This window comes from Notothenia rossii (genome assembly GCF_949606895.1).
Source record: "Notothenia rossii genome assembly, chromosome: 8".
Classification (NCBI taxonomy): domain Eukaryota; kingdom Metazoa; phylum Chordata; class Actinopteri; order Perciformes; family Nototheniidae; genus Notothenia; species Notothenia rossii.
In genome coordinates, this window is record NC_136906.1 from 47,656,805 (window position 1) to 47,684,803 (window position 27,999).

The 27,999-nt window shown below is 42.6% G+C and overlaps 1 protein-coding gene across 1 annotated transcript; it reads left to right on the forward strand.

The window, feature by feature from the left end:
* The first annotated feature begins 2 nt into the window (after positions 1 to 2).
* ndufaf4 (NADH:ubiquinone oxidoreductase complex assembly factor 4) lies at positions 3 to 27,999 on the forward strand. Its single transcript, XM_079646197.1, has 3 exons — positions 3 to 269; positions 408 to 505; positions 27,126 to 27,999. Exons 1-3 carry the CDS (start codon positions 125 to 127, stop codon positions 27,429 to 27,431), a joined length of 549 nt encoding a protein of 182 aa, XP_079502323.1. The 5' UTR covers positions 3 to 124; the 3' UTR covers positions 27,432 to 27,999.

Sequence of the window (27,999 nt, forward strand, 5' to 3'; positions counted from 1 at the left end):
GTTCATAAACCATAGCCTCTTTCGTCCACTTGGTGTCGCTGCTTTTTCTCTGTTCATATATATATATATTTTTAAATGAACCTTCTTGCTCACCGTCGTCAGTTTGCGAGCTGTGTTTTGTAACATGTCAAACATGGGGGCACGGGTTGCGCGAATGTTCCGAAATGTCAACCTGGAGAACCGTGTTCACCGAGAAATCTCCAAGGAGAAGCCGCGAGCAGCACCCCGCCACGAGGCCGACCTGTCGCGCTCCTCCGGCGGCTCTGAAGGTGAGTGACGCTCCACTGACAGGTCGCTTCTCCTGCGGGACATGCCGGGAAACCAGCCTAAAGGCATGGCGGCAGTCATTAAGCTCTGGAGGAAGGTTCTGTAATCCTCTGTTGACGGCCTGTTGTGTTCTGTTTCAGCCGCGGAGACAGCGGAGTTGGTGAGCCAGAAGAACGCCCCGCTACTGGGCCTCCTGCGCTCCGTGTATGTGGAGTCCAAGGACCCGGCAGCAGCAGAGGTCAGCCCGGGACACTCTCTACCCTTCTGTGTGTCTGGGGAGGGAGGCTGCTTCAGTTGAATGCCCTCCATATATACCATTATAAGAATGTTTGATTATTAGAAGCTGAGGTGGGGAAGTACTCAGATGTTGTTATTCAGTAAAAGTGGAAGTACCAGACTGTAGTATAGGGTGACCAGACGTCCCCGTTTTCCGGGGACAGTCCCCGTTTGTATTGGCCTGTTCCCGGTTGAAACTGTCCACGGAAATGTCCCCGTTTTTTAATATACGTTAAAAACACATAGCAAGGTGAAATAAAACGTTTCATGTCAGGAAACAATGGGTAAACAGACTGGGGTGAAGCCAGCCCCCACTTCGGAAAACACAGTCAAAAGCACGTTGTATTGCGGTGCGCGAATATCCTATGGATTACGGTAGAGGCCTGGAAAAACTGCCTTCAAAATAAAAGCGTTTACTCGGTCAATAAGAAATATACCTGAAAAACACACCAAACATATTCATATATACTGGAGCTTAAATTAAGAAATATGTGCTACATAATGTGATCAATAATAATTTAAAACAAACTACTTATAACTACCACATTATAACTGAGTGAATGTAAAATGTAAGTATACAGTTAATGAAGACATATCTGACATTTCTACTGCGTGACTAATTTCAATTGATGTTGACACCATCTCACAACACTCCTAAAATAACATTACTTTCTGAAGCACAATTTAAAATGTATGCTGTTTAAAATCTCAAATTAGATCTATTGTCCATCTATATTTTGATTATTATTTAATGTAAACCGTCCAAAATCAAAGAGTCATTCGAAGTCAATCACATACAGTACTTGTTTCACTTCAGGGTGATAGCAGGAGTCCCTGTCTAGTCAATCAGAGAAAATCAGGAAAATCGGATGTCGAATTTCAAAATAAAATACTTTTGAAATCTCATATGGGCTATCGTCCTTCCGTTTTTATACAAGAATAAATTAAAAAACTGTCAAATTATCAAAGACTTATTTCACTCCAGGGTGATAGCAGGACACCCCATCTAGTCACTCAGAGAGAATCAGGACAATCTGATGTAGAGTTTCAAAATAAAAGACCTTTGAAGTCTCATATATGAGCTATCATCCCTCTGTTTTTAGATAAGAATAAAACAAAAACTATCCAGTATCAAAGACTTATTTCACTCCAGGGTGATAGCAGGACACCCCATCTAATCACTCGGAGAGAATCTGGGCAATCTGATGTACAGTTTCAAAAATAAAAGACCTTTGAAGTCTCATATATGAGTTTGTATCCAACAGCTCAAATGTTCGAATTACATTAAACCAGAATTGTCCCCCTTTTTTCTTTAACAGTGGATATGTTAATGATATATTGACCGCAAAACTCAAAATGTCCCCGGTTTTCATTTTGAAAATCTGGTCACCTTACTGTAGTAATACAATTTATAACAGAGTATTCCTTACAGGTAAAAGTCCTGCATTCAAATGTTACTCAAGTAAAGTATTAGCATCAACATATATTTAAAGTTCCAAAATTGAAAGTAGTCATTGTGCAGATTGGTCCATTTGAGAATAATATATGATATGTTTTATAATGATTGATCATTAAAGTGTTCTCAAAGCTGGTAAAGGTGCAGCTAGTTTGAATGACTTTGTATACTGCAGGGTAGCTTGTGAATTTACTCCAGGTGGAACTAAAGTCTGATTTAACACTGATTATATTTCACAGTAAAAGTAAAAAATGTACTCCTGAATTTTAGTGGAGTAGAAGTACAAAGTATCATAAAATAGAAATACTCAAGTACAGTAAAAGTATCTCAAAATGGTACCAAAGTACAGTTGTAGAGTACATGTACTTAGTTACTTCCCACCTCTGATTAGTAGATGCTACGGGCATTCTGCTTTATATGAGATTACGTCTTATATTGACATCTTATGTGTTGACTTTCTTTACATACATTTCAAATGCTTATGTTAAGCATCTTATCCTCATCTTATGTTATTTTTTCAATGTGTTTTTTTAATTTGGACTTGCATCTCCATCTGTTAACATATGGGCTCAGTGCAGATTGTTATATGTGCTCGAATGTTCCTACTTTGTTAAAAAATGAATCTCCCCTCCCCCCCACATACTGTATTTCAATCAGGAGAGACATCATTTTCTTTAAAGAACATTTATTGACACATGTCATATGATAAATGTAAAGTCTTTGGCGATTAGACCCCGATCCTGAAATGGTATATCTAAAGGGGGAAATGCAGCCGTGAGCATATAAGGAACCCCCCCCTGGAGTCTAGACACTGTGATGATGCTGAAGATCTGTATTTGATGAGGAGATGGGATGAAGAGGAGGTGTGATGAGGTCTTTGGATTAGCTCTCCTGGCACTGGATGTGATGAAATGAGGTGGATGGGGAGGAGGTGTGATGAGGTCTTTGGATTAGCTCTCCTGGCACTGGATGTGATGAAAGGAGGTGGACGGGGAGGAGGTAGGGCTGCTCAATTAATCGTATTTTAATCGCAATTACGATTATGGCTTGCAACGATTACGAAAACAAGGACATTTTTTATTTATTAATTAGTTGTTGTATTGGTTTTTCAGTTTAGTTATACTTAAAGTTCAGGGTAATCAACTGTTAAAAACATACTGTTCAAAAAAAATTCTACAATAAATTGATGTTTTCAAAGTAAATGGATAATCGTTTTAATAATCGTGATATCAATCAGTGAATGACATTAAGGATTTTTGGGAGATGGCCCTGTGGGCCATCTAAGCTAATTTACAGATGGCCCTGAACCCAATAGAGATTGCCCTGAAAAATGTGCGCGGACGAAATGACGCACGAAGGGTTTGGGGGGCCTCCTCCTAGACAATTTAGATTTTTGCAGGTCTTAGATGCTGTCTGGTGTATTCTCTAGACTGAATTATAAGATGAACCACCACAATATTATATTGTACAATTTCAATTGTATTCTTCATTTCACTTGTTTGTTTGTTCTTGTTTGTGTTTGCTCGCTTGCATGCCCTGCATAGTTATACCTGCCAAAACAAACATTATCAGGGCTCGACATTAAGGACTGCCCGATGGCCCGGGGCCATCTAGTATTTAGCTCGGGCCATGAAGCCTCACCTGCTGGTTGCCCGATCGGGCAATCTATTATACCAGTATCATGCAGCTCGCGGATCCAGTAATGAGGGACCCGACAGTAAAACTAAACATATCTATAACTAGTTTAGGTAGTTTGAGAGGTAATTAAAATAGCTACGTGTGATATTCTAACCTGAAGTGTGTTTTGTTCCGCTCACCACTGCATGTGATCATGCAGAGCTGCGTGTCGACTCGTCAGCAGCAGCTGATCTCTCTCTCCCATCAGATTAGACTTCACTCGCGCTTATGTCCATATCGATCAGATCCAGCTAGTTTTAGCTAATGATATGACTACCTGCTTATTAAAAGACACCTTGAACTAAACAATAAGTGTCGCTATGCAACTGGGTGAGGCCACAAAGTAGAGCGCAGTATTATGCATTTGTTTACATGCCCACCGGAACCCCGAGGCATTAGCAACAGTTAAACGCACAATCAACCCATACAGCACATCTCTTTCTCCACATTAAGTGTTACACATTAGAATTGACTACTCTTGTCTGTCACATACTCTTCTTGTCTGTCACATAAGTGGCGCAACTGAAGCGGTATTGCGCTAAAGGGAAATTATTTTGACTGGACATTTTGACCGAAGAGATTTTAGATTTGCCTGCTAACGGGAACTCTGATGTCGCCATTGTGTATGCTTCGCGGATGCACTCGGCTGCTCGGGTCTGCTCGGTCAGCTTCTGGATGAGGAGGCATTCCTTCGACCAACTTACAGTAGATAACATTACAAACATTTTTAACGGGGGCCATAATAGCGTAATTAATGTTTGTTTTGGCAGTTACAACTGCATGTAATGTTTTCTACTTTTTTACATCTGGGAAGGCATTTGCCTTCATCAGATGGAAAGTGTCTTGACCAACAACTTAAGTATTTATTATAGCTATGCAGGGCATGCAAGCGAGCAAACACAAACAAGTGAAATGAAGAATACAATTGAAATTGTAATATTGTGGTGGTTCATCTTATAATTCAGTCTATAGAATGCACCAGACAGCATCTAAGACCTGCAAAAAGCTAAATGTTCTAGGGGGAGGCCCCCCAAACCCTTCGTGCGTAATTTCGTCCGCGCGCATTTTTCAGGGCAATCTCTATTGGGCTCAGGGCCATCTGTAAATTAGCTTAGATGGCCCACAGGGCCATCTCCCAAATTATTATGGCCACTGTTAAAAAATGTTTGTAATGTTATCTACTGTAAGTTGGTCCAACGAATGCCTCCTCATCCGGAAGCTGACCGAGCAGACCCGAGCAGCAGTCGAGAGGAGCCAAGCGCATCCGCGAAGCACACAAAATGGCGACGTCAGAGTTCCCTTTTGCCGCAAATCTAAATCTCTTCGGTCAAAATGTCCGGTCAAAATCATTTCCCTTTAGCGCAATACCGCTTCAGTTGCGCCACTTACAGTATGTGACAGACAAGAATAGCCAATTCTAATGTCTAACACTTAATGTGGAGAAATAGATGTCCTGAATGGGTTGATTGTGCGTTGATCTGTTGGTAATGCCTCGGGGTTCCGGTGGGCATGTAAACAAATGCATAATGCATATATACTATACTTTGTGGCCTCACCCAGTTGCATAGCGACATTTATTGTTTAGGTGTCTTTTAATAAGCAGGTAGTCATATCATTAGCTAGAACTAGCTGGATCTGATCGATATGGACATAAACGCGAGTCGACTGCTGACGAGTCGACACGCAGCTCTGCATGATCACATGCAGCGGTGAGCGGACAAAACACACACTTCAGGTTAGAATATCACACGTAGCCAGTGGCGGTTCTACGGGGTGGCACGGGGTGGCAGCTGCCACCTCAGAAAAATGCCTTGCCGCCCCAGCTGTCACCCCATTTGGCAGCTTTGTTTTGAAAGAAAAGTTGTGGCTCATCGGAAATTTATGAGAAAATCTCTAATGTCCGAGTGCAAGTGAATGCAGCACAAGACACGAGCCTTGTAACCACCCCCCCCCCCCCCCCCCCGGCGCGAGCTTGGAAGTATGATTGGCGGCGATTTCATTTGAACGGGAGGACAGCGCAAAATGAGAAGCTTTTCGGATACAAGTAGACAGAAGGAATGAGTTATTTGCGGTCAGGGTATGGCTGGGGTAGGCTACAGCCATACCAAGAAATGGCTTAGCCCCACCATAAAAAATGATGTTAAAGTAAGCTAAATAAAGTCTTCCAACTCGTGCGGAGTAAATTGCACAGACAGCAGTTAGTAAGATTGATTTCAGTAGCCACTTGTCTGGAAATACCGAAGACTAGAAACGGTTTTGAAAACTTTTGTCACGTAGTGATCGTTTTTTCAATAGAACATCTTGCTCTGTCTTCTGGCCAATCAGAATCAAGATAACGGCGTGGTGTTGTTGCAGGAAGTCCCGACGGAGAATACTTTTGCTGTAGTACATCTCTATATACATGGGTACAATTATAAGACCCCACGCTTTGATGATTGATAGGTGTGTGGGCTGTCTTTCATTTTGACACACAGAACAATGGGTGCTATCCACCCTTATCCACAATGTAAAGTAATTCACACAGCCTCTTCCCTCTTCTCTGTGAGGAGCAGCAGGTTCAGCTTTCAGAGCAAAGTAACAAAAAACTAAAATGGCATTCATTTTTTAAAATACGTCGTGTAGTAATATATATTTATTTATTTTTCTTCTCAAGAGAGCACCAGAATGTGTATTTGATTTTAGTATTTCAAAAAATCTCCTGTAGGAGAATCCCTGCAGGGGTTGGGTTTTCAGCATGTCAACTCTTTCACCTGTGGGTAAATTGCAGGATTGGCTCCAGGTCGCTCTTTTTATTTACTACAAGACAAATGTGCCTTTTTATTTCATACAGTTGAATTTGGATTGAGACAGGGAAATAATCTAAACCTCAAGCGTGGCGTTTCACTGTCAAGGGGAGCGTGTATGTAATTACATTGCAAATACTGACTTGAGCCCTACCACTGTATGGGTTAGCCCTACCATAGATTACCCAACACAAATACTCTGGCGCCGCAACTGTTTGCGGTCTACAATGACAGAGAAGAGCCTGTCAAGTTTGGCTGTACTCAGCATTGAATCAAAACGCACCATAGCTTTAAACCTTAATAAGTTTGTGAGGCGTTTTGCTGATCAAGATGGTAATCGCCACATTCAGCTGTTATAGACATGCCAACTTGATGCTCTGCTCACGGATGAGTCGATGAGAATAATAAACTGTTTAAGAAGATGACCTTACATGTGTATATATGTTTCTTCTTTGTGGGGGTCTGCCCCCAAAAACCTTTTTCAAGTCCTGAGAAAGTCAAATAAGACGGTGTGTAAAACTTCACTGCCCAGCCAAAAAAAAGTAACCACTTTGATTAACTAGGCGAGTAGGTAAGGGCTTTCCACTGGATAATAACTGCAGCGATGTATGTTTTAGCTGAATACACGTTTTTTTAACCCTAACTGATGCAGTTAGTCATTTCTTTAATGTTTGTTCTTTTTGATGTAAAGTCAAGGTTGTAACTGTTTGCAATGAAGTTGTGGGGCGCTCAACTGTTCCTTTGATTCTTTTGAATTATGATAGTAATTACTGGTCTTTCAAATTTGAAGGAGGGTGAGCAAGCATCTTGAGGAACATTCATCATTAACTCTACTCTAATTAATTAATGATTGTTAATATTATCATATTCATACAGACACACATCGATGAGACAGTTAATGTACTTATTGCAGCAGTCTGCATATTTGGTACCCCTGCTGGTCTAAGAGTTAAACCAACTCATTCAGTTAAAATTCATTAAATTACGCCTGCCACCTTATATATTTATATTTAAGGCTTTACTGATGTGCCACAATAATGTCACCTATGTTATTGAGTTAAAATATCAATATTGTGGCTTTCCAAGTTAACATTGATTGATATGACTGCGATTAAATCAGCATATACTTCTGCCAGGGGATGCCACCCCTCAAAATCTCCTGCCACCCTCTTGCCACCCCATGAATATTTTTCTAGATCCGCCCCTGCACGTAGCTATTTTAATTACCTCTCAACTACCTAAACTAGTTATAGATATGTTTAGTTTAGGGCTGCAACAAACGACTAATTTGATAATCGATTAATCTATCGATTAATGAAACGATTAATAGACTATTCGGACTATTACTGTATGCCTTGCACAATTTCTCAAATGCTCTTATTTAGCCATCAACTTTTAGATTTAGCTTGAGGTTGTTTTAGGCATGTGGAAACTAACAATGAAGACAATAAAGATGAATACTTGATTCAAAAATACATATATTATTAAACTAACTAAACACATTTTGAACAAAATTAACATTGCTTTTTATTTAAATTTTAATAAATAATATTTCACATCAAAAGAAACAATATTTTAACAAATCGTATTAAATAATCTGATGACAGAACTGTAAACACAATAGCTGAAACTTTAACAAAATAAAGAACTCAGTTACCTCTAATCATTAACCCATGTTTGTATAATTGAGTTAACTGCGTGTGTTGCTGCTAGCATACATAACACCTGACGTGGAAACGTTACTCGTGGATGGGGGGGCTACAGAGCTACTAGAAAGACAGTCGAACCCGGTGCATTCCTCCGTCTGAATGTGGTGCACTTTTGCTAAATGTTTAGACAAATTGCTCGTTTTACCACCCTTACATGCTAAACTCTTATTGCACTTTTGGCAACGAGCATTGTCCACATCGAGACGGGTAAAGTTTAACCACACCTCGGAGCCATACTTGTCAACCCTCCCGATTTTCGCGGGAGACTCCCGATTTCATTGCCCTCTCCCGGTTTCCTCCCGGGGTCATATTTCTCCCGCATTTCTCCCGATTTCTGACAAAATCAGATTTACTCAGCACTGTTTCCACTCGGACTTTAATACAGCTACACCATTGTTTGGTTTCCATGGTAACACGTCTCTTTAGTAGCGCACGCAACTCAAAGTCTGAGAGGGTGAAGCAGATAGTCACAGGAAACAGAACACGAATCAGAACTACTCTACTCTCTGCTCAATCCTTTCCTGGTACAGGTCCAGCCCACACATATGCTCCATCAAGGATGGTGCTACAGGCCGCAAGGCATTGCACTTAGATTCACATTAACATGCTTATTGTAGTTCTAACAGCTCCGGCGATCCACTAGAACCCCCCCCCCCCCCCCATTTTTGCTCCCGATTTCTGAGGTCTCAAGGTTGGTTCTCTCCGCCATCTCCGCAGTGTGTTTCTGCATGTAGCAGCCGCGTGTGTGTAAACTGCCCCGCCCCCTCGTACACAGACGGGGGAGAGAGATCTCGTCTGATCGAAAATACATCATAGACGCATTTTTGTTTGTCTTTTTGCATATTAGAAACGAGTTGTCGACACTAAGACTATAATGTTTTTGTAGCAATAATACATGACATATATTTTTTAAATGTCTCCAATACCGATGAAAAGACCAATAGAGAACCGCAGTGACGCGTCATAAAACCCGGAAGTAAACTTCTTCCGGCGCCTTTGTCAAAAGCCAATGCAATTTCTCCATAGGATTTTGGAAAATAGCTCGAAATAAGGTCTGTGCTTGACACACATTTAAGAGAGGGATCACGTTTTGTTCAGCCGGATAATATCCACATGTCAACCCTACTTTTATAATTTTTGAATCATAAATCTAGTCGCCAGAAGCAAAATGCTAACGTTATGCTATAAACGAACTACAAGCCAGTACAGCAGCAGGGTCGCACGACTTCAACGTCACGCCAACTTAAGATCGTTTCAACTGACTTGCACTGAAACTGCACTTTGAACCCTTTAAATATATTAACATTTTAAACTGTATACCCCGGTTATCTAGGCCCTTTTTGTTTTGTTTCATGTATACCACGTTTATCTAGGCCCTTTTTGTTTTATGTATACATGTCACACTGTGGGAAACGATATTTCTGGATGTATAACACATGTAGAATTGTTGGCAGTAAAGCTGAATTTGACTTTCGCGCGCTTGCATATTTTAACAAAGCTTTTCATTTTAGCCACACTGAATTTAACTAGAAGTCATGGCTGTGTCAATTACCAGTCTCATATCGTTTTACAAAGATGACAAGAGTGTAGATAGGAGAGAACCACTACAAGTCAGGACACGTAAAACAGTGCAGCCTAGATGAAGGCGTGCTTACCGGTGTTGTCAGGGCTAGCATGAGGGACAAGGTTTATAGTGTCGGTGAGTAGTGATAGCAAGAGTACCGTTAACCTAGAGTTAATTTATTCACATACATTCCCATCAACAAATCCATTTTATGTGTCACATGAAATCTTTATTAGGCAAGGCAAGTTTATTTATATAGCACTTTTCAACACAAGGCACTTCAAAGTGCTTTACAAAAAATGAAAGACATTAAGAAAATGGCATTTAAAATCAGTCATTAAAAAGAAAAGCTAATAAAAGAAACATTAAAAGAAAAAACACATGGATAAAAGTTACAGTGCAGTCTAAGATATGAATAGTTCAATTAAAAGCAGCGACAAAAAGAAAAGTCTTCAGCCTGGATTTAAAAGTAGTAAGAGTTGCAGCGGACCTGCAGGTTTCTGGGAGTTTGTTCCAGATATTTGGAGCATAGTAACTGAACGCTGCTTCTCCATGTTTAGTTCTGACTCTGGGGACAGAAAGCTGACCAGTCCCTGAAGACCTGAGAGATCTGGATGGTTCATAATTTAGCAGGAGGTCAGAAATGTATTTTGGGCCGAAACCATTCAGTGCTTTATAAACAGCAGCAGTATTTTGAAATCTATTCTTTGACACACAGGAAGCCAGTGTAAAGACTTCAGAACTGGAGTGATGTGATCCACTTTCTTAGTGTTAGTGAGGACTCGAGCAGCGGCGATCTGAATCAGCTGCAGCTTTCTAATACATGTTTTAGTGAGACCTGTGAAGACACCATTGCAGTAGTCCAGTCTACTGAAGATAAAAGCATGGACAAGTTTTTCCAAATCCTGCGTTGACATTAGTCTTTTAATCCTAGATATGTTCTTTAGGTGATAGTAAGCTGATTTAGTAACTGTTTTAATGTGACTGTTGAAACTCAGGCCAGAGTCCATGACTACACCTAGACTTCTGGCTTTATCTGTTGTTTTGAACATTGCAGACTGAAGCTCAGCGCTAACTTTTAAACGTCCTGCTTTGGCTCCAAAAACCATTACCTCAGTTTTATCTTTGTTTAATTGGAGAACGTTCTGACACATCCAGTCATTGATTTGTTCAATGCACTTACCGTAATTTTCGGACTATAAGCCGCGCCTTTTTCCCTATTTTTCGACGCTGCGGCTTATATAACGGTGCGGCTAATCTATGGATTTTTACAGCTAACGGCCAACACCTTTAACTCTATGGGCTCTATGGCCGGTCCGCGGACCCCCACCTTTAAGCGGCGAGTTCCAGCAGGAAAAGCTGGAGGCCGGAAAAGAGTGAGACAGGTAGCGCGCAAAAGTAAAAGTGGAACCGAGAGTGGTATGCCGCTGCTGCGGCTTATATTCAGGTGCGGCTTACAGGACTGTCTCAGAAAATTAGAATATTGTGATAAAGTTCTTTATTTTCTGTAATGCAATTTAAAAAAAACAAAAATGTCATACATTCTGGATTCATTACAAATCAACTGAAATATTGCAAGCCTTTTATTATTTTAATATTGCTGATTATGGCATACAGCTTAAGAAAACTCAAAAATCCTATCTCAAAAAATTAGAATAGTTCCTCAGACCAAGTAAAAAAAAAAGATTTATAACAGCAAAACACAATCAAACATTTGAAAATGTCCATTAATGCACTCAGTACTTGGTTGGGAATCCTTTTGCACGGATTACTGCATCAATGCGGCGTGGCATGGAGGCAATCAGCCTGTGGCATTGCTGAGGTGTTATGGATGCCCAGGATGCTTCAATAGCGGCCTTTAGCTCATTAGCATTGTTGGGTCTGGTGTCTTTCAGCTTCTTCTTCACAATACCCCACATATTCTCTATGGGGTTCAGGTCAGGGGAATTTGCAGGCCAATCGAGGACAGTAATGCCATGGTCAGTACACCAGTTACTGGTGGTTTTGGCACTGTGGGCAGGTGCCAGATCATGCTGGAAAATGAATTCCTCATCTCCATAGAGCTTTTCAGCAGACGGAAGCATGTAGTGCTCTAAAATCTCTTGGTACACAGCTGCATTTACTCTGGGCTTGATGAAACACAGTGGACCAACACCAGCAGCTGACATGGCTCCCCAAACCATCGCTGACTGTGGGAACTTCACACTGGATTTCAAGCAACTTGGATTTTGCTCCTCTCCAGCCTTTCTCCAGACTCTGGCGCCTTGACTTCCAAATGAAATACAAAACTTGCTTTCGTCTGAAAAGAGGACTTTGGACCACTGTGCAACTGTCCAGTGCTTCTTTTCCTTAGCCCAAGTCAGACGCCTCTTCCGTTGTCTTGAGTTCAGAAGTGGCTTGACCATGGGAATACGGCTATTGTAGCCCATTTCCCGGACACGTCTGTGAACAGTGACTTTTGATACCTGGACTCCAGCTTCAGTCCACTATCTTTGAAGCTCCCCCAAATTCTGGAAGCGACTCTTCTTCACAATGCTGTTAAGGCTGCGGTCATCTCTCTTGGTTGTGCAGCGTTTCCTGCCACATTTCCCCCTTCCAACAGACTTTTTGTGGATGTGCTTTGAAACTGCACTCTGTGAACAGCTTGCTCTTTGAGAAATTTCTTTTTGTGTCTTACCCTCCTGATGGAGGGTGTCAATGACGGTCCTCTGGACAGCAGTCAGATCAGCAGTCTTCCCCATACTTGTGATTTAGTTTACTGAACCAAGCTGAGGGTTTTTCAAGGCTCAGGAAACCCTTGCAGGTGTTTCGAGTTAATTAGACGATTCAAGTGATTCGTTGAACACCCTACTAGTATACTTTTTCATGATATTCTAATATTTAGAGATAGGATATTTGAGTTTTCTTAAGCTGTATGCCATAATCAGCAATATCAAAATAATAAAAGGCTTGCAATATTTCAGTTGATTTGTAATGAATCCAGAATGTATGACATTTTTGTTTTTTTAATTGCATTACAGAAAATAAAGAACTTTATCACAATATTCTAATTTTCTGAGACAGTCCTGTATAGTCCGAAAATTACGGTACTCAGTTTTTGAATTGGAGCATAGTCTCCTGGTGAAATGGTTACGTAAATGTGTGTGTCATCCACATAGCTATGGTAACTTATTTTGTTGTTCTTCATTATCTGAGCCAGTGGTAGCATGTAGACGTTAAAGAGAAGAGGCCCCAAGATTACAAATATTACACACCAGAAAACACAGAAATATCCATGAAATAAACATACAGTAGGCTATAAACAATTAAAGGGATAATTGGGAAGGCATTACAAATGTAAATATATTTTAAATAATAAAACAATCCCACCACCACAGGTATCTACAGGAGAAGAGGGAATTCTCCCCACAAAATGTGAATGCCCATGTGGAGAATGGAAATACAGTCATGCGGCTGCATTAGCCATCTTTGCCATCCACAATTTCAGCTGCACTTACACCCCCTGTCAGTGGAAGAAGCCAAAGGCAGCTAAACGTATGCATTCAGTGGAGGATGTTGCAATGTTGTGGTTGTTAGAGTGTTAGGTTTCCTGTCAGCTCGTCTGTTGGGAAGATATAAAATATTAGTTTTTTTTGGAAGTCACCCCGTCACATATAAGAGCATTAAGACATACAGTACATAGGCTAAAACAAAACATCTAAAGATATAACCTTGCACTTTGATAAGTCAAGTGAACATTTTCACTATTTTGACATTTTTATAGATGAAAATTGAACTAAAGAAATAAATGGTAGATTAATCCATATTGAAAATAGGTCTCAGCTGCTACACTAATAATAGTTATATTTCTTAATTAATTAAGATAAGATATTACTGTATTGATCCCAATTTGGGAAATGTTTGTGTTGCAGCAGCATAACAAGAAAAACTAAATATAAGTTATTATATATACAAAAGTATGTGAGGGATGGAATATTACATTGAATATAAATGTAAAATGTACATGTGATTTTACGTCCAAGAGAAGCTATGGAGCAGAGAGTTCTCTGCCAGCCAGAGGTGATTTGTTATTAGTTCAATATGTCCCTGACTACAATCTTTAGTTACATGGTGAAACGTTATGCTGCTTGTACTAATTAGACTTACCATATAAGCCACACAGGTTTTAATAGGATGTATTCATTATCTTTACTTATGTTGCTGTCTTTTCAGCAGCGCCATCTCTAAAACGGCGATACAGTCACTACCCATCATTTACATTTCACCGTGACATGGACAAAAATGTAACGTCAGCTTACCTCATGACACGAATCCAGACTCTCCTTTGGAAAACATGGGCCGGGAAACGATAGAACAAGCACGTTTCATGCGAAGACCTGTGGCTGCAACCCGGAGCAAAGCAAGAAACCATTGCGTAGCTAACTAGTAGCGCTAGCTTTAGCTAACATTAGCTAACGAAACAAACTGCAGAGTAAAATTGGAAAACACTAGTAATTAATTATTCTATCATTTGTAAAACTACGGTGTTAAAAACGACAATTTCAAAAATACAGATTCTAATGGTCAGATATAGATATACAGATACTAAAGATAGGCATGTACTTGCTTTCAAGCAGAACACAGGGGAAAACAAACTTAGCGGGAGTGTTTACGTGTTCGGCGTAATGAAGTACAACGGCCTCGACAATTTCTGTAGTCCTATTCAGCCACTCGGTAACAACCATCGTTTTTCAGACACGTAAACTCTTCAAAAATAACTAGTGGGGTCACTGCTGATGTATTTAATGTCGTAGAACAAAACGTGATTTATCTCTTACATTTGTGTCAACCACAGACCTTATTTCGAGCTATTTTCCAAAACCCTATGGAAAAAATGCATTGCTTTTTGAGGAAGGAACCGGAAGTGCTAAAAATGCTAACCTACTTCCGGGCTTTTGGACGCGTCACTGCGGTTCTCTATAACGTTGGAGCTTAACGGGGCGTAAAAAAACACATGATGACGTCACCAACGAATCTGGTAATCGATTTTAATAGATTAAGTCGATTATTTGTTGCACCCCTAGTTTAGTTTTACTGTCGGTTCACTCATTACTGGATCCGCGAGCTGCATGATACTGGCATAATAGATTGCCCGGCAACCAGCAGGTGAGGCTTCATTGCCCGAGCTAAATACTAGATGGCCCCGGGCCATCGGGCAGTCGTTAATGTCGAGCCCTGTATCAATTATTGACCCAAATAATCGAGATTATGATTTTTGCCATAATTGAGCAGCCCTAGGAGGAGGTGTGATGAGGTCCTTGGATTAGCTCTCCTGGCACTGGATATGAGGACAGGGGGAGGAGGTGGGCGGCAGCACGAACACCTGAAATCACAGCTGACTGCAGGATAGAGGAGAACCATTTTAAAATGTGGCTGCAGCACAGTGATTGGCTGCTGGAGAATGAGGTAATAGGTTATAGACAACGCCCGTGATGAGCTGATTATATGCAGCTGCGAAGTGAATGTGTGTGTGTGTTAGGCTTGGGCGGTATGACGGTATTACGGTATACCAGGGTATTTCGAAATCCCGTCGGTATGATTTTAAATACCGTGACGTCACAGACTGTGCGCCAAATCACAGATGCGTTTAATTCTATTACACTGACACAGAGTTTTGACAGGGACGACATTGGTTGTAATGCACAGCACGCGCCAGCAGAGGGCAGGGGAGGGCAGTCCGTCTTTCCCGCTCTCAGAGCTCAGCACAGAGCTGAGCTGAGCAAGATGGCGGCAGCATTTGCCGGCCCCGAACCCCGACAGAAAAATGCCTCTGCGCCTGTTTGGGACTATTTTGGGTTTACTCGTCGCCAGTGACTTCATCCAGCACAACGAGAGACAGAGGCACTTCTTTGGGAATGTCTAAGACGGGGTGAGTGAGTGTTGACATTGTTTAATCCTATGCAACTGGTTGATGGTTTTGTAGTCGAGGTCGGACGGTTTTAAAAACGAAAGCATTTACGTGCTAAACATTCACGCGAGTAATCCAATGAATCAAATGGAAATAAGGTTTTTAACACATGTACGGAATAATATTGCCAAACTAGTTAGTGAATAGAGCAAACTTTATTCAATAAGTCAAGTATTTACTCCCGGAAAATGTTTATGTCTGATGATATATTGTTAACTTAGCTCACAATGGAAACAACGTCGAACATCTACAAACGCGTCCTGTATCCGATCTCAAAATGTGCCATTTGCACAATATGTCATGTATGCAGCCCGTCGCGGCACTTTGCGAGCGTCTACCGGCTCGGGCTGCATTTTACACCGAACATATAATATACCGTTCGAAACATCTATTTGCCGCCGAACGCCATCTCGCTCAAGTCGACCCAAGTCATACCGTCATATACCGTATACCACGGTATGATGTCAGCAAGGTATGACGGTATGAAAAAAATGATACCGCCCAAGACTATATCTATGTATATGTATATGTATATATATATGTATATATATATCGGGGCAAAAAAGTATTTAGTCTGCCACCAATTGTGCAAGTTCTCCCACTTAAAAAGATGAGAGGCCTGTCATTTTCATCCTAGCTATACCTCAACTATGAGATAAAATTAGGAAAAAAAAATCTTTTTTTTAAAGAATTTATTTGCAAATGATGGTGGAAAATAAGTATTTGGACAATAACAAAAGTTAATCTCGATACTTTGTTATATACCCTTTGTTGGCAATGACAGAGGTCAAACATTTTCTGTAAGTCTTCACAAGGTTTTCACACACTGTTGCTGGTATTTTGGCCCATTCCTCCATGCAGATCTCCTCTAGAGCAGTGATGTTTTGGGGCGGTCGCTGGGCAACACGGACTTTCAACTCCCTCCAAAGATTTTCTATGGGGTTGAGATCTGGAGACTGGCTAGGCCACTCCAGGAACTTGAAATGCTTCTTACGAAGCCACTCCTTCGTTGCCCGGGCGGTGTGTTTGGGATCATTGTCATGCTGAAAGACCCAGCCACGTTTCATCTTCAATGCCCTTGCTGATGGAAGGAGGTTGTCACTCAAAATCTCACGATACATGGCCCCATTCATTCTTTCCTTTACACCAGGGGTCGGCAACCCCTGGCACGCGTGCCAGCATTGGCACGCGGCACCGTAACCAGTGGCACACTAGGAATAAGTGGAATAAGTGTGCAAAAATATTTAAATTAATTTTCGGATCCTGAACGCGAGACCGCCGCCAGAGCTCGTCTCCCCGTTACCTGCAGAAGGAAGCCATGCACGCAACGCAGCCCCGCTCTCTTTATCTCCAGTTGACTTTCTGCCGCTTTCCTCCGTGGTGCAGTGCTGATCGTTTCACCACGGAGGAAAGCACTTCACAAATTGCAGTACCCATAAGGAGCTGTACAAATGACGCAGTTTTTGCGTGGCTGTGTTTATTTAGTTGAAAGCCCAGTGGCGATCTGCTCATCTCTCATCTAAATAATATGCTACAAAGGGGCGGACTGGCCATCTGTGTGTAGAACTTTCCTGTCGGCTCCCAGACCGTAGTCGAGGAGGGCAGAAGCAACAAGCTTCAGGTTCAATAACCCACTTTAGCTTAAATGACTGGAGAGAGGCGAGCTCTTCTTGGGAGGACGTTGCATTTATTTAGCTGTTCTTCTGTTTCACAAAATACATCACAGACCTCTGTTTTTCTGCTTTCCCGTTTCACTTCCAGAAACATACACACGTTCCCTCACTGTCGCTCTACCATTCACAAACAAACATGCACAAGCCGCACCCCTCTCTCTCTCTCTCTCTCTCTCTCTCTCTCTCTCTCTCTCTCTCTCTCTCTTTCTCTCTCTTAAAGGGACAGCGATCTCATCTCACTCTGCATGACCCTAATATCATAACTTGTGTGTTCTGGAGAATCACAGAACGGACGATCGTTGTTATTATTATGCCGTTTAAACCAATTATTTAAATGTGCTTGTTAAATTCGGCATCATGTAAGTTGCGCTGACAGGTCCACACACTGCTTCCCCGCAGCGAGGCTCCCCCGCCCTCCTGCTGATAGTTGAGATAGTTGACGAGCGTCAAGCTCCTCAACCCCCGTTGATAATTATCGATCGTTGGCACGCTGATAACATTTTATCAGTCGTCCTGGTCCCTTTGCAGAAAAACAGCCCCAAAGCATGATGTTTCCACCCCCATGTTTCACAGTAGGTATGGTGTTCTTTGGATGCAACTCAGCATTCTTTCTCCTCCAAACACTTCTAGTTGAGTTTTTACCAAAAAGTTCTATTTTGGTTTCATCTGACCATATGACATTCTCCCAATCCTCGTCTTTATCATCTAAATGCTCTCTAGCAAACTAAACTTCAGACGGGCCCGGACATGTACTGGCTTAAGCAGGGGGACACGTCTGGCACTGCAGGATTCGAGTCCCTGGCGGCGTAGTGTGTTACTGATGGTAGCCTTTGTTAATTTGATCCCAGCTCTCTGCAGGTCATTGACTAGGTCCCCCCCATGTGGTTCTGGGATTTTTGCTCACCGTTCTTGTGATCATTTTGACCCCACGGTGTGGGATCTTGCGTGGAGCCCCAGATCGAGGGAGATTATCAGTGGTCTTGTATGTCTTCCATTTTCTAATAATTGCTCCCACAGTTGATTTCTTCACACCAAGCTGCTTACCTATTGCAGATTCAGTCTTCCAAGCCTGGTGCAGGTCTACAATTTTGTTTCTGGTGTCCTTTGACAGCTCTTTGGTCTTGGCCGTAGTTGATTTTTGAGTGTGACTGTTTGAGGTTGTGGACAGGTGTCTTTTATACTGATAACGATATCAAACAGGTGCCATTAATACAGTTAACAAGTGGAGGACAGAGGAGGCTCTTAAAGAAGAAGTTACAGGTCTGTGAGAGCTAGAAATCTTGTTTGTTTGTAGGTGACCAAATACTTATTTTACCGAGGAATTTACCAATTAATTCATTACAAATCCTACAATGTGATTTCCTGGATTCTTTCCCCCATTCTGTCTCTCATAGTTGAAGTGTACCTAGGATGAAAATTACAGGCCTCATCTTTTTAAGTGGGAGAACTTGCACAATTGGTGGCTGACTAAATACTTTTTTGCCCCACTGTATATAGGGCCTATAGGCCTACCCAGTCTTCCTGAAAGAAATTGCGCTGAGCTTCATATAATGGTTCGTCCTACGAGAATAGTCTGCAGCCTGACACTGTGACTCCTGTCTATACAGGTGTTGCTAGCAAATAGTAAGTCAATTAGTGTGTACAAACAAAAGGGTGGCGCGCAATACAGTTTTATTTGTATCTGAAAAAAGTGTCCCCACCACTTTGGCAACAAAGTGAAACCCATGACTTTGTTCATGTCATACATGTAAGGTTGGAACACTCTTCTCCTTTTAGTTGTTATAATGCTGTAAATATTCTAACATGTAAAGCCAATTGTGCCGTTATGATTACCCTTGTTGTTATTAGGCTTTATTGATAGAAATGAGCCTACGTTGTCATCTCTAGTCTGAACACCCCCCCCCCCCCCCCCAGACGCTCAGTCTCTCTGCACACAGCAACTGGCAGTCTTTATACATTCTATGGTTTCAAAGCAAGTGAAGGAGACACCTGCTGAAACACGCTTTACTGGTAACATGGTGTTACCAGTTCCCTTGTATGCTAAACACAATGGTTACTTGCACACTGGATGACAGGATAGAACAGATTTCCTTCATAACTACCGGAACAATACATACATAGTATAACTAGTGCAGTAACTATGCTACACTGCTGCAAAGCTGTTCTCTATTCAGTTATTACTAATATGAAAGGTGTCGCCGCTCCAAACTGCAACACTTGTGTTACCAGTCCCCCAGATTGTACTTGTTCTCTTGTTCTTCAAATTGTCTTTGTGCACGCTATTTTCAGAACATTTGAAACAACAGGTTCCTAATGGAGAGTAGTGGGGACATGTCCCCAGAATAAATTACGCCTATGCTTCCTTCACATATATCCTGTGCTGAAAACAGTTGTGTGCATGTAGACACAAGGAGGATTTAGAGAAGACACTGAACCAGCAAAAGTTGTGGGCAAGTAAAGCAATGCAAAGAGCTGAAAAAAGGTCAAACATACAGAGATGGAGCAGCTCATACATTACCCACATTCTTTGACCCATTAGGCGCATTCACACCGCAGTACTTTTCCCACAAAGGTTCATCAGAACTTAGTTCATGAGAACTATTGAGTTCTCATGAACTAAGTACAGATCGTGTTCACACCGGAATAAGTCCCCTGAGGGAGGATTAGGCAAATGAAGCCGCTGACGTCACTTCTTCTTCTTCTGCTTTGGGTTTACTGGCCGGCCGCAAACAACTTCACGGCCAAAAGACCTCATGAAAGACGACACACGAAGTGAGGATACCCGGCCCGGAGGAAGCCCGGGGTCCCCTTCTGGAGCCAGGCCCAGAAGGAGGACTCGTCGGCGAGCGTCTGGTGGCCGGGCTTGCCACGGAGCCCGGCCGGGCACAGCCCGAAAAGGCAACGTGGGCAACACCTCCGCTTCTCCGTCCCGCGGGCCCACCACCTACGGGAAACAGCAATGGGGTCGGGTGCGCTGCCAGAAGGGTGGCAGTGAAGGCAGAGGGTCTCGACGGACCAGACCCGGGCGACAGAAGCTGGCTTTGGGGACGTGGAACGTCACCTCTCTGGGGGGGAAGGAGTCGGAGCTTGTGCGGGAGGTGGAGCGTTACCAGTTGTCTGGTTGGGCTCACCTCTACGCACAGCGTCGGCTCTGGAACCTTACTTCTGGATAGGGGTTGGACTCTATTCTTCTCCGGAGTTGCTCAAGGTGTGAGGCGCCGGGCGGGTGTGGGGATACTCACAAGTCCCCGGTTGGGTGCTTCGTTGTTGGAGTCTACCCCAGTGGACGAGAGGGTTGCCTCCCTACGCCTGCGGGTTATGGGGGGGAAAACTCTGACTGTTGTGTGTGCTTATGCACCCAACAGCAGTTCAGAGTATACGGCCTTCTTGGAGACCCTGGAAAGAGTCCTGTATGGGGCTCCTGAAGGGGACTCTTTAATCTTGCTGGGAGACTTCAACGCACATGTGGGCAATGATGGAGACACTTGGAGGGGAGTGATTGGGAGGAACGGCCCCCCTGATCTGAACCGGAGTGGTGGTTTGTTACTGGACTTCTGTGCTAGTCATGGATTGGCCATAACAAACACCATGTTCGAACATAAGGATGCTCATAAGTGTACGTGGTACCAGAGCACCCTAGGCAGAAGGTCCATGATCGATTTGGTTATCGTATCATCGGACCTGAGGCCGTATGTTTTGGACACTCGGGTAAAGAGAGGGGCGGAGTTGTCAACTGATCACCATCTGGTGGTGAGTTGGGTCGAGTGGCGGGGGAAGCCTTTGGATAGACCTGGTAAGCCCAAACGTGTAGTTCGGGTGAACTGGGAACGTCTGGAGGAGGCCCAAGTTCAGGAGGCCTTCAACTCACACCTCCGGCGGAGCTTTTCGGGCATTCCTGTGGAGGTTGGGGACATTGAACCAGAGTGGTCGGTGTTCAAAGCCTCTATTGCCGAAGCCGCGGCGGGGAGCTGTGGTCTCAAGGTCCTAGGTGCCTCAAGGGGCGGTAACCCTCGAACCTCCTGGTGGACACCGGTGGTCAGGGAAGCCGTCCGACTGAAGAAGGAGGCCTTCAGGGATTTGTTATCCCGGGGGACTCCCGAGGCAGTTGCAAGGTACCGACAGGCCCGAAGGGCAGCAGCCTCAGCCGTGGCCGAGGCAAAGCAGCGGGTGTGGGAGAAGTTCGGAGAAGACATGGAAAAAGACTTTCGGGCGGCACCAAAGTTGTTCTGGAAAACTGTCCGACACCTCAGGAGGGGGAAGCAGGGAACCATCCAAGCTGTGTACAGTAAGGATGGGACGTTGTTGACCTCAACTGATGGAGTGTTAGGGCGTTGGAAGGAGCACTTTGAGGAACTCCTGAACCCGACAACTCCGCCCTCTATGTTAGAGGCAGAGCTGGTGTATGAAGGGGGATCGACACCAATCTCCCGGGGGGAGGTCACTGAGGTCGTCAAACAACTTCACAGTGGCAAAGCCCCGGGGGTGGATGAGATCCGCCCAGAAATGCTGAAGGCTCTGGGTGTTGAGGGACTGTCATGGTTGACACGTCTCATCAACGTTGCGTGGAAGTCGGAAACAGTACCGAAGGAGTGGCAGACCGGAGTGGTGGTTCCCCTTTTCAAAAAGGGGGATCAGAGGGTGTGTGCCAATTACCGAGGCATCACACTACTCAGCCTCCCCGGGAAAGTTTACTCTAAGGTACTCGAAAGGAGGGTCAGGCCGATTGTCGAACCTCAGATTGAGGAGGAACAATGCGGATTCCGTCCTGGTCGTGGAACGACGGATCAGCTTTTTACTCTCGCAAGGATCCTGGAGGGTGCCTGGGAGTATGCTTATCCAGTCTACATGTGTTTTGTAGACTTGGAGAAGGCATATGACCGGGTTCCAAGGGAGTCACTGTGGGAGGTGCTGCGGGAGTATGGGGTGAGGGGGTCTCTACTCAGGGCCATCCAATCTCTGTACTCCCAAAGCGAGAGCTGTGTCCGGGTCCTCGGCAGTAAGTCGGACCCATTTCAGGTGAGGGTTGGCCTCCGCCAGGGCTGCGCTTTGTCACCAATCCTGTTTGTAATATACATGGATCGGATTTCGAGGCGTAGTCGTGGGGGAGGGGGTCTGCAGTTCGGTGGACTAAGGATTGCACCACTGCTTTTTGCAGATGATGTGGTTCTGATGGCTTCATCGGTCTGCGACCTTCAGCACTCACTGGATCGGTTCGCAACCGAGTGTGAAGCGGCTGGGATGAGGATCAGCACCTCCAAATCTGAGGCCATGGTTCTCAGCAGGAAACCGATGGACTGTCCACTCCAAGTAGGGAATGAGTCCTTACCCCAAGTGAAGGAGTTCAAGTATCTCGGGGTCTTGTTCTCGAGTGAGGGAACAATGGAGCGTGAGATGGGTCGGAGAATCGGAGCAGCGGGAGCGGTACTGCAGTCTCTTTACCGCACCGTTGTGGCGAAAAGGGAGCTGAGCCAAAAGGCAAAGCTCTCTGTCTACCGGGCCATTTTCGTTCCTACCCTCACCTATGGTCATGAAGGATGGGTCATGACCGAAAGAACGAGATCGCGGGTACAAGCGGCCGAGATGGGTTTTCTCCGCAGGGTGGCTGGTGTCTCCCTTAGGGATAAGGTGAGAAGTTCGGTCATCCGGGAGGGACTCGGAGTTGAACCGCTCCTCCTTCGCGTCGAAAGGAGCCAGTTGAGGTGGTTCGGGCACCTAGTTAGGATGCCACCTGGGCGCCTCCCTAGGGAGGTGTTCCAGGCACGTCCAGCTGGGAAGAGACCAAGGGGTAGACCTAGAACCAGATGGAGGGATTATATCTCTTCTCTGGCCTGGGAGCGCCTTGGGATCCCCCAGTCAGAGCTGGTTGATGTGGCCAGGGAAAAGAAAGTTTGGGGCTCTCTGCTGGAACTGCTACCTCCGCGACCCGACCACGGATAAGCGGGAGAAGATGGATGGATGGATAATGTCAGACTTTTTTGCCGTCTGTGAGGAAAATAAATGGGGCTTAGAGCCTAAAAATACTGAAATCTGTATTTTTGAAAATCTTTTTTTCCTTCTAATTTGTTATTCTTTTCTAAATAACACACTGTTATTTGCTCAACAATAACACACAATTATCCTTGTTTTTATTTATTTGTTTAATTCTATAATCTTGGGGTTTTTAGCATGCTTTTTAGCCGTAAATAAAGTCACCGGAAACAGACGTAGGCCTATAAGGGACATTTTGAGCGATACACACCACAAACCCACTGAACAGATTACCCAAGATCCTCAGCTTGAAGCTCGCTGATTGGATGTTTTACCCGCAATGCTAATCAATATGATGTTAATGCGATATGATATCCGAAAACATTTTTAAAAAAAAAGTAAAATAATACTTTATTCCGAGTGTTCTTGCTTTTCTCTTTGGAAGTCATCACATAACGGCATTGTAATACACGGTTCGGCTGCATTAAATATTACATATCTGCCGTAGTTCTTTATTTATAGAGCCCTGATGAGAAGACTTCCGGACAAACAGGAGAATTGCCGCCACAACTGAATATGTGACGTGGATCATAAATATATCAACAATTAAACAACATCTTGTATTTCTTTTCACAAAATACGTCTCCTTGCAGTATCAATAGTAATTCGGCTGACTTTTATATTTGATCCAATTGGTAAATAGGTTATATTTACACCATAACGGTGCACAGCTGATAGAAAGGGACTTGTAGTTTTTAAAGATATTACTGATTTTCTTTGAATATAAAAATGTAAATACTGAGTTGAGAGAATAGTCAGGGGATTTGGGTGATGGGAGACAAATCTATGGAATCACAATTTCAATAGCTTACAATTAAATGACGGATATGCCTTTCTGTCTGTGATGTTCAGATATTAATGTGTAGAAGTAAAACATGAGAAATAGTATAGCAATATCCTGTAAACTTATGTAAAAACATAAATAAAACTACACATCTTCAGATGTTATACATAAGTGTCCTACACTAATAATACAAAGTTATTATTAGTATGCTGTGTGTACCTTGTGAGCACCACCTAGTGGTTAAAGCACGTTATTGAATTATTTTTGTTGAATAATGTTATTTTTGTTGAATAATGTTATTTGATGAAAAAAATATTAATATTATTAAATATTAAGAGTACATACTTTCATAGGGGGAAAGTAGAAGGTCAATGATAGAAATATAGAATATAAAAAATCAAGAAGATACTGTGATCTCTACAATAAAACAGTTTAGTGCTGGATGTACAAAGATATTAATAGGAGGATATGCAAAACAGACAAACTAATTAACCTTTATTAACACATTTAAGAATACTTTAGGTTAAGGTCTTCTTTCAAATAAGAAAAAAGCTTTGGGGGTATCTACAGATAAATATTAAGCCTGACAAAGTACTTAACGTCTAAGATATTGCTTTCCTGCAATATTAACTATGTTGAAGCACTTATTTCAACTGATATCATACACATTAATTATACTCTCATGTATGTAGATAGAATAAGAAGTGTGCAGAATTTGACAGTTTAATGGTGGAGGTATACACACATATTGATAGATGTTTTGTAATGCAATGTTGAGGAACCTGTGACCCAAGTTTTTCATTCATTGCATAACTACACCGTAGTTGTGTATATGATATGTCAATAAACCTTAGAAAATCTTGAAATCTTGAAAGGGATGTGCAAAATAGCAATTATATACAGTCTTTAATTAACTATTAGTAGAGAATAACGAGTAATTAATATACTCTACTTTTCGGACGTGTAATTAGCTAAAGCTTTGTTGTTTATTGATATCAGACAATGATACTACAGATTATTCAATTATTAATTAAATATGTTGTTTTGTTATTGCATTCACTTGTATAGTACTGTATCATGTCTGTATCATCTTTTGTTTCATTTGTATTTTCTTTAGTTTTACACGCTGGAAAAATAAATAAATAAATAAACTAAAGTATCAAATATCTCTCCTGATTGTTGGCACTTGACAATCACCTTTCCCTGAATTTTACTCAGGTGTAACTAAAGTCTGATTTAACGATTTTTTATATTTCACATCATTAATCAGAATCTGAAAAGTAACTAAAATAAATGTAGTGGAGTAAAAATACCAGGTTAACCTCTGAATTGTAGTGGAGTAGAATTACAAAGTAACAATGAGCTGTCATGTGGGTATATATTAATGCTGCCCATTATGGATACAAGCGATTTTCACCCATTTTGTAATTACATATTTTAAATGTGTACACACCAATTTTTTTCCTATCGCCTAAACCTCCAGGGCTGTACGCAGTTTAATACTGTCAACCTCTAATTTTGGGGAAAACGTCTTTTAAAACTATACAATTCCCAGTAGAGACGTGCCATAGAGAACATGTTGCGAAACACAATAGCCAGCATGTGTATTTCTGGGGGGGGCGTTCGAGTCCAGTTTTGAATAGTCTGCCGTGGTTTCGTTCCATTTCGAAGAGCTTGACGCTCGGAGTAACCTTGGCGTACTGCCACTCCAACATCCAATTCCAGAGCTTGAAGATTAATCACGGGGTTTGTCAACGGGACTGTAGTACCAAACGATAGCTGGAGATTATGGGTATTGTAGTGTCTTCGGCTATCCTAAACTGAATTTTTTTTCGGATATCATATCGCATTAACAACACCACATCTGGCGTCACAGAGATCTTCTGTTACTGTCCTTTCTTCTTAGAGGAAGTACAGAAACACGTAACTGGATTTGTTTTAATGTTTGAGGTGCAATAAACGACACAGCAGCTTTTTGGCATGTTAAAACTATTATTTTCTGCCTCGCTCATGAGAGTAACAGCTGGCGAAATTACAGCCTCGCCTACTGATTTCAAATGTGTGCTCTAAAATGATATTTATAAATGACTTATCATTATTATAAGCAAGACAATAAATGGCAAAGATATGTAGAAAAATAAACGTATTTAAGATACGTTCATAAGAAACGTAACGTGGGAGAAAATATGTTTCTTGAAGATATGTAGAAAATAAATCTATTTGAGATACGTTCATAACGAACGTAACGTGGGAGAAAATAAGTTTCTGGCTAAACGTAATTGAGAATGCAGTATAGTTCTGTGGGAACGTAATTTTTAGGAGACAGGGTTGTCACGGCGTATACTGCCACCCAAAGTCACCGGCCGGAAGTCTCCAGAGTTGGGGACTGGCTTCAGTAGAAGCTGCTGGGACTCACAGCAGCTTCTACTGAAGCCTTCCGAATAAATAGCCAGAACGCCGACACCTCCTCATCTCCACCGCTCCCATGTTTTCTTTTGTGTTGCCATAAGTTAGTGTCTCTGCATTTGTGCGCTGGGCTAATGCTAATAATGCTAATGCGAGAATAATAAAATGGCGGCTTCACAAAACCTTTTGGAGTTTTACGGGGCGTGGTTTGTAATCCGCTTAGCCAATCAGACATAGGAACCTTTTTCTCCCACGAAAGTACCTGCTCTCTAGCAGGGACTGAAAAGGTTCTGATTAACTCATTTTAGTTCTGGCTCTTTTTGGTGTGAACGCGACAACTGTATCGGAACTAAAGTGGGAAAAGTACTGCGGTGTGAATGCGGCTAATGTTCATGTACACATTGATTAGTAAGGCAGAGCTTGGCACAGTCTGTATTTAATCTGGGCCTGATGCTGTGGCTATAAAGGGACAGGAGTTCACCAGATTCTGCTCACAGGGAAATCTCTTCTCAGTCGAGGTGTACTTGCAAACCTCCTGTGCTTTCTCTTCTCACAGGCATCACAGGAGGTGAGTTTGGAGACAGAAGGTGCGCGGCGGCCGCTCAGGTTCAGTGTGCCGGGGGGGCACTACGGCCTGGTGGAGCTGTCAGATGTTCCTAGAGGCAAGCTGACCATCGCTGAGACCCTGAAGGCCCTGGGCAGCCACCAGAGGCAGCCTCAGACCTGGACCCCGGGAAAGATCGCTCAGGAATATTCTCTGGACCTGAAGGACACAAAGGCTCTCCTGGAGTTCTTCATCCCCTTCCAGGTTCACATCATACCCCCCAAGACTCAGAGTGCCAAGCAAATAAAGGCTTCCTAAGACTGGATTGTAGGTGAAAGGAAGCTCATCTAAATCCCAGAGACTTCAGAGCATCTAAAAAAAAGATGCTGTTATGTATTAGCGTGTTCCAGTAAGCTGCGACTGACGCTTCTGCCTCACTGATCCTAGTATTTACTCCTGTGCTCTTCTGTCAACTGTCCAAATGTCCTCTGGGGAAAGGCTGGATTTCAAATGTTCTGCCCAGCTCATCACATCATGATCATCAGATTGAATAAAACATGTTTGGGTTTCAGTCAAATAAAAGCATATATAATGTCTATTCAAAGAAAACTTTATTTAAGTGCGATAATAAATGAATAATTGCAATATTAACCGTTGTAAGAAACATATAATTATGTCTAAGAGAAATGTTAATGTTGGCAACACAGATTGCACATTCCTTAAATATGATTTAGATTAAAACCACTGTTTTTGTAAAGTTCTGAATATTCAAATTGATGTCACTATCCTACGGATATGTTATTCTGTTAAGATGTAGGGATTCTGCAAATGTTGAAACCGTGAAAATGTGTTTTTTCTCATGAATAAATGCAGTGTTAAATCATAA

Bases quoted from the DNA above. Each gene is read 5' to 3' on its own strand.
- ndufaf4 (XM_079646197.1), top strand. From the start codon at position 125: ATGTCAAACATGGGGGCACGGGTTGCGCGAATGTTCCGAAATGTCAAC. The intron at 270-407 runs GTGAGTGACGCT...GTTCTGTTTCAG, and splicing joins CTCCTCCGGCGGCTCTGAAG to CCGCGGAGACAGCGGAGTTG. The intron at 506-27,125 runs GTCAGCCCGGGA...CTCTTCTCACAG, and splicing joins AGGACCCGGCAGCAGCAGAG to GCATCACAGGAGGTGAGTTT.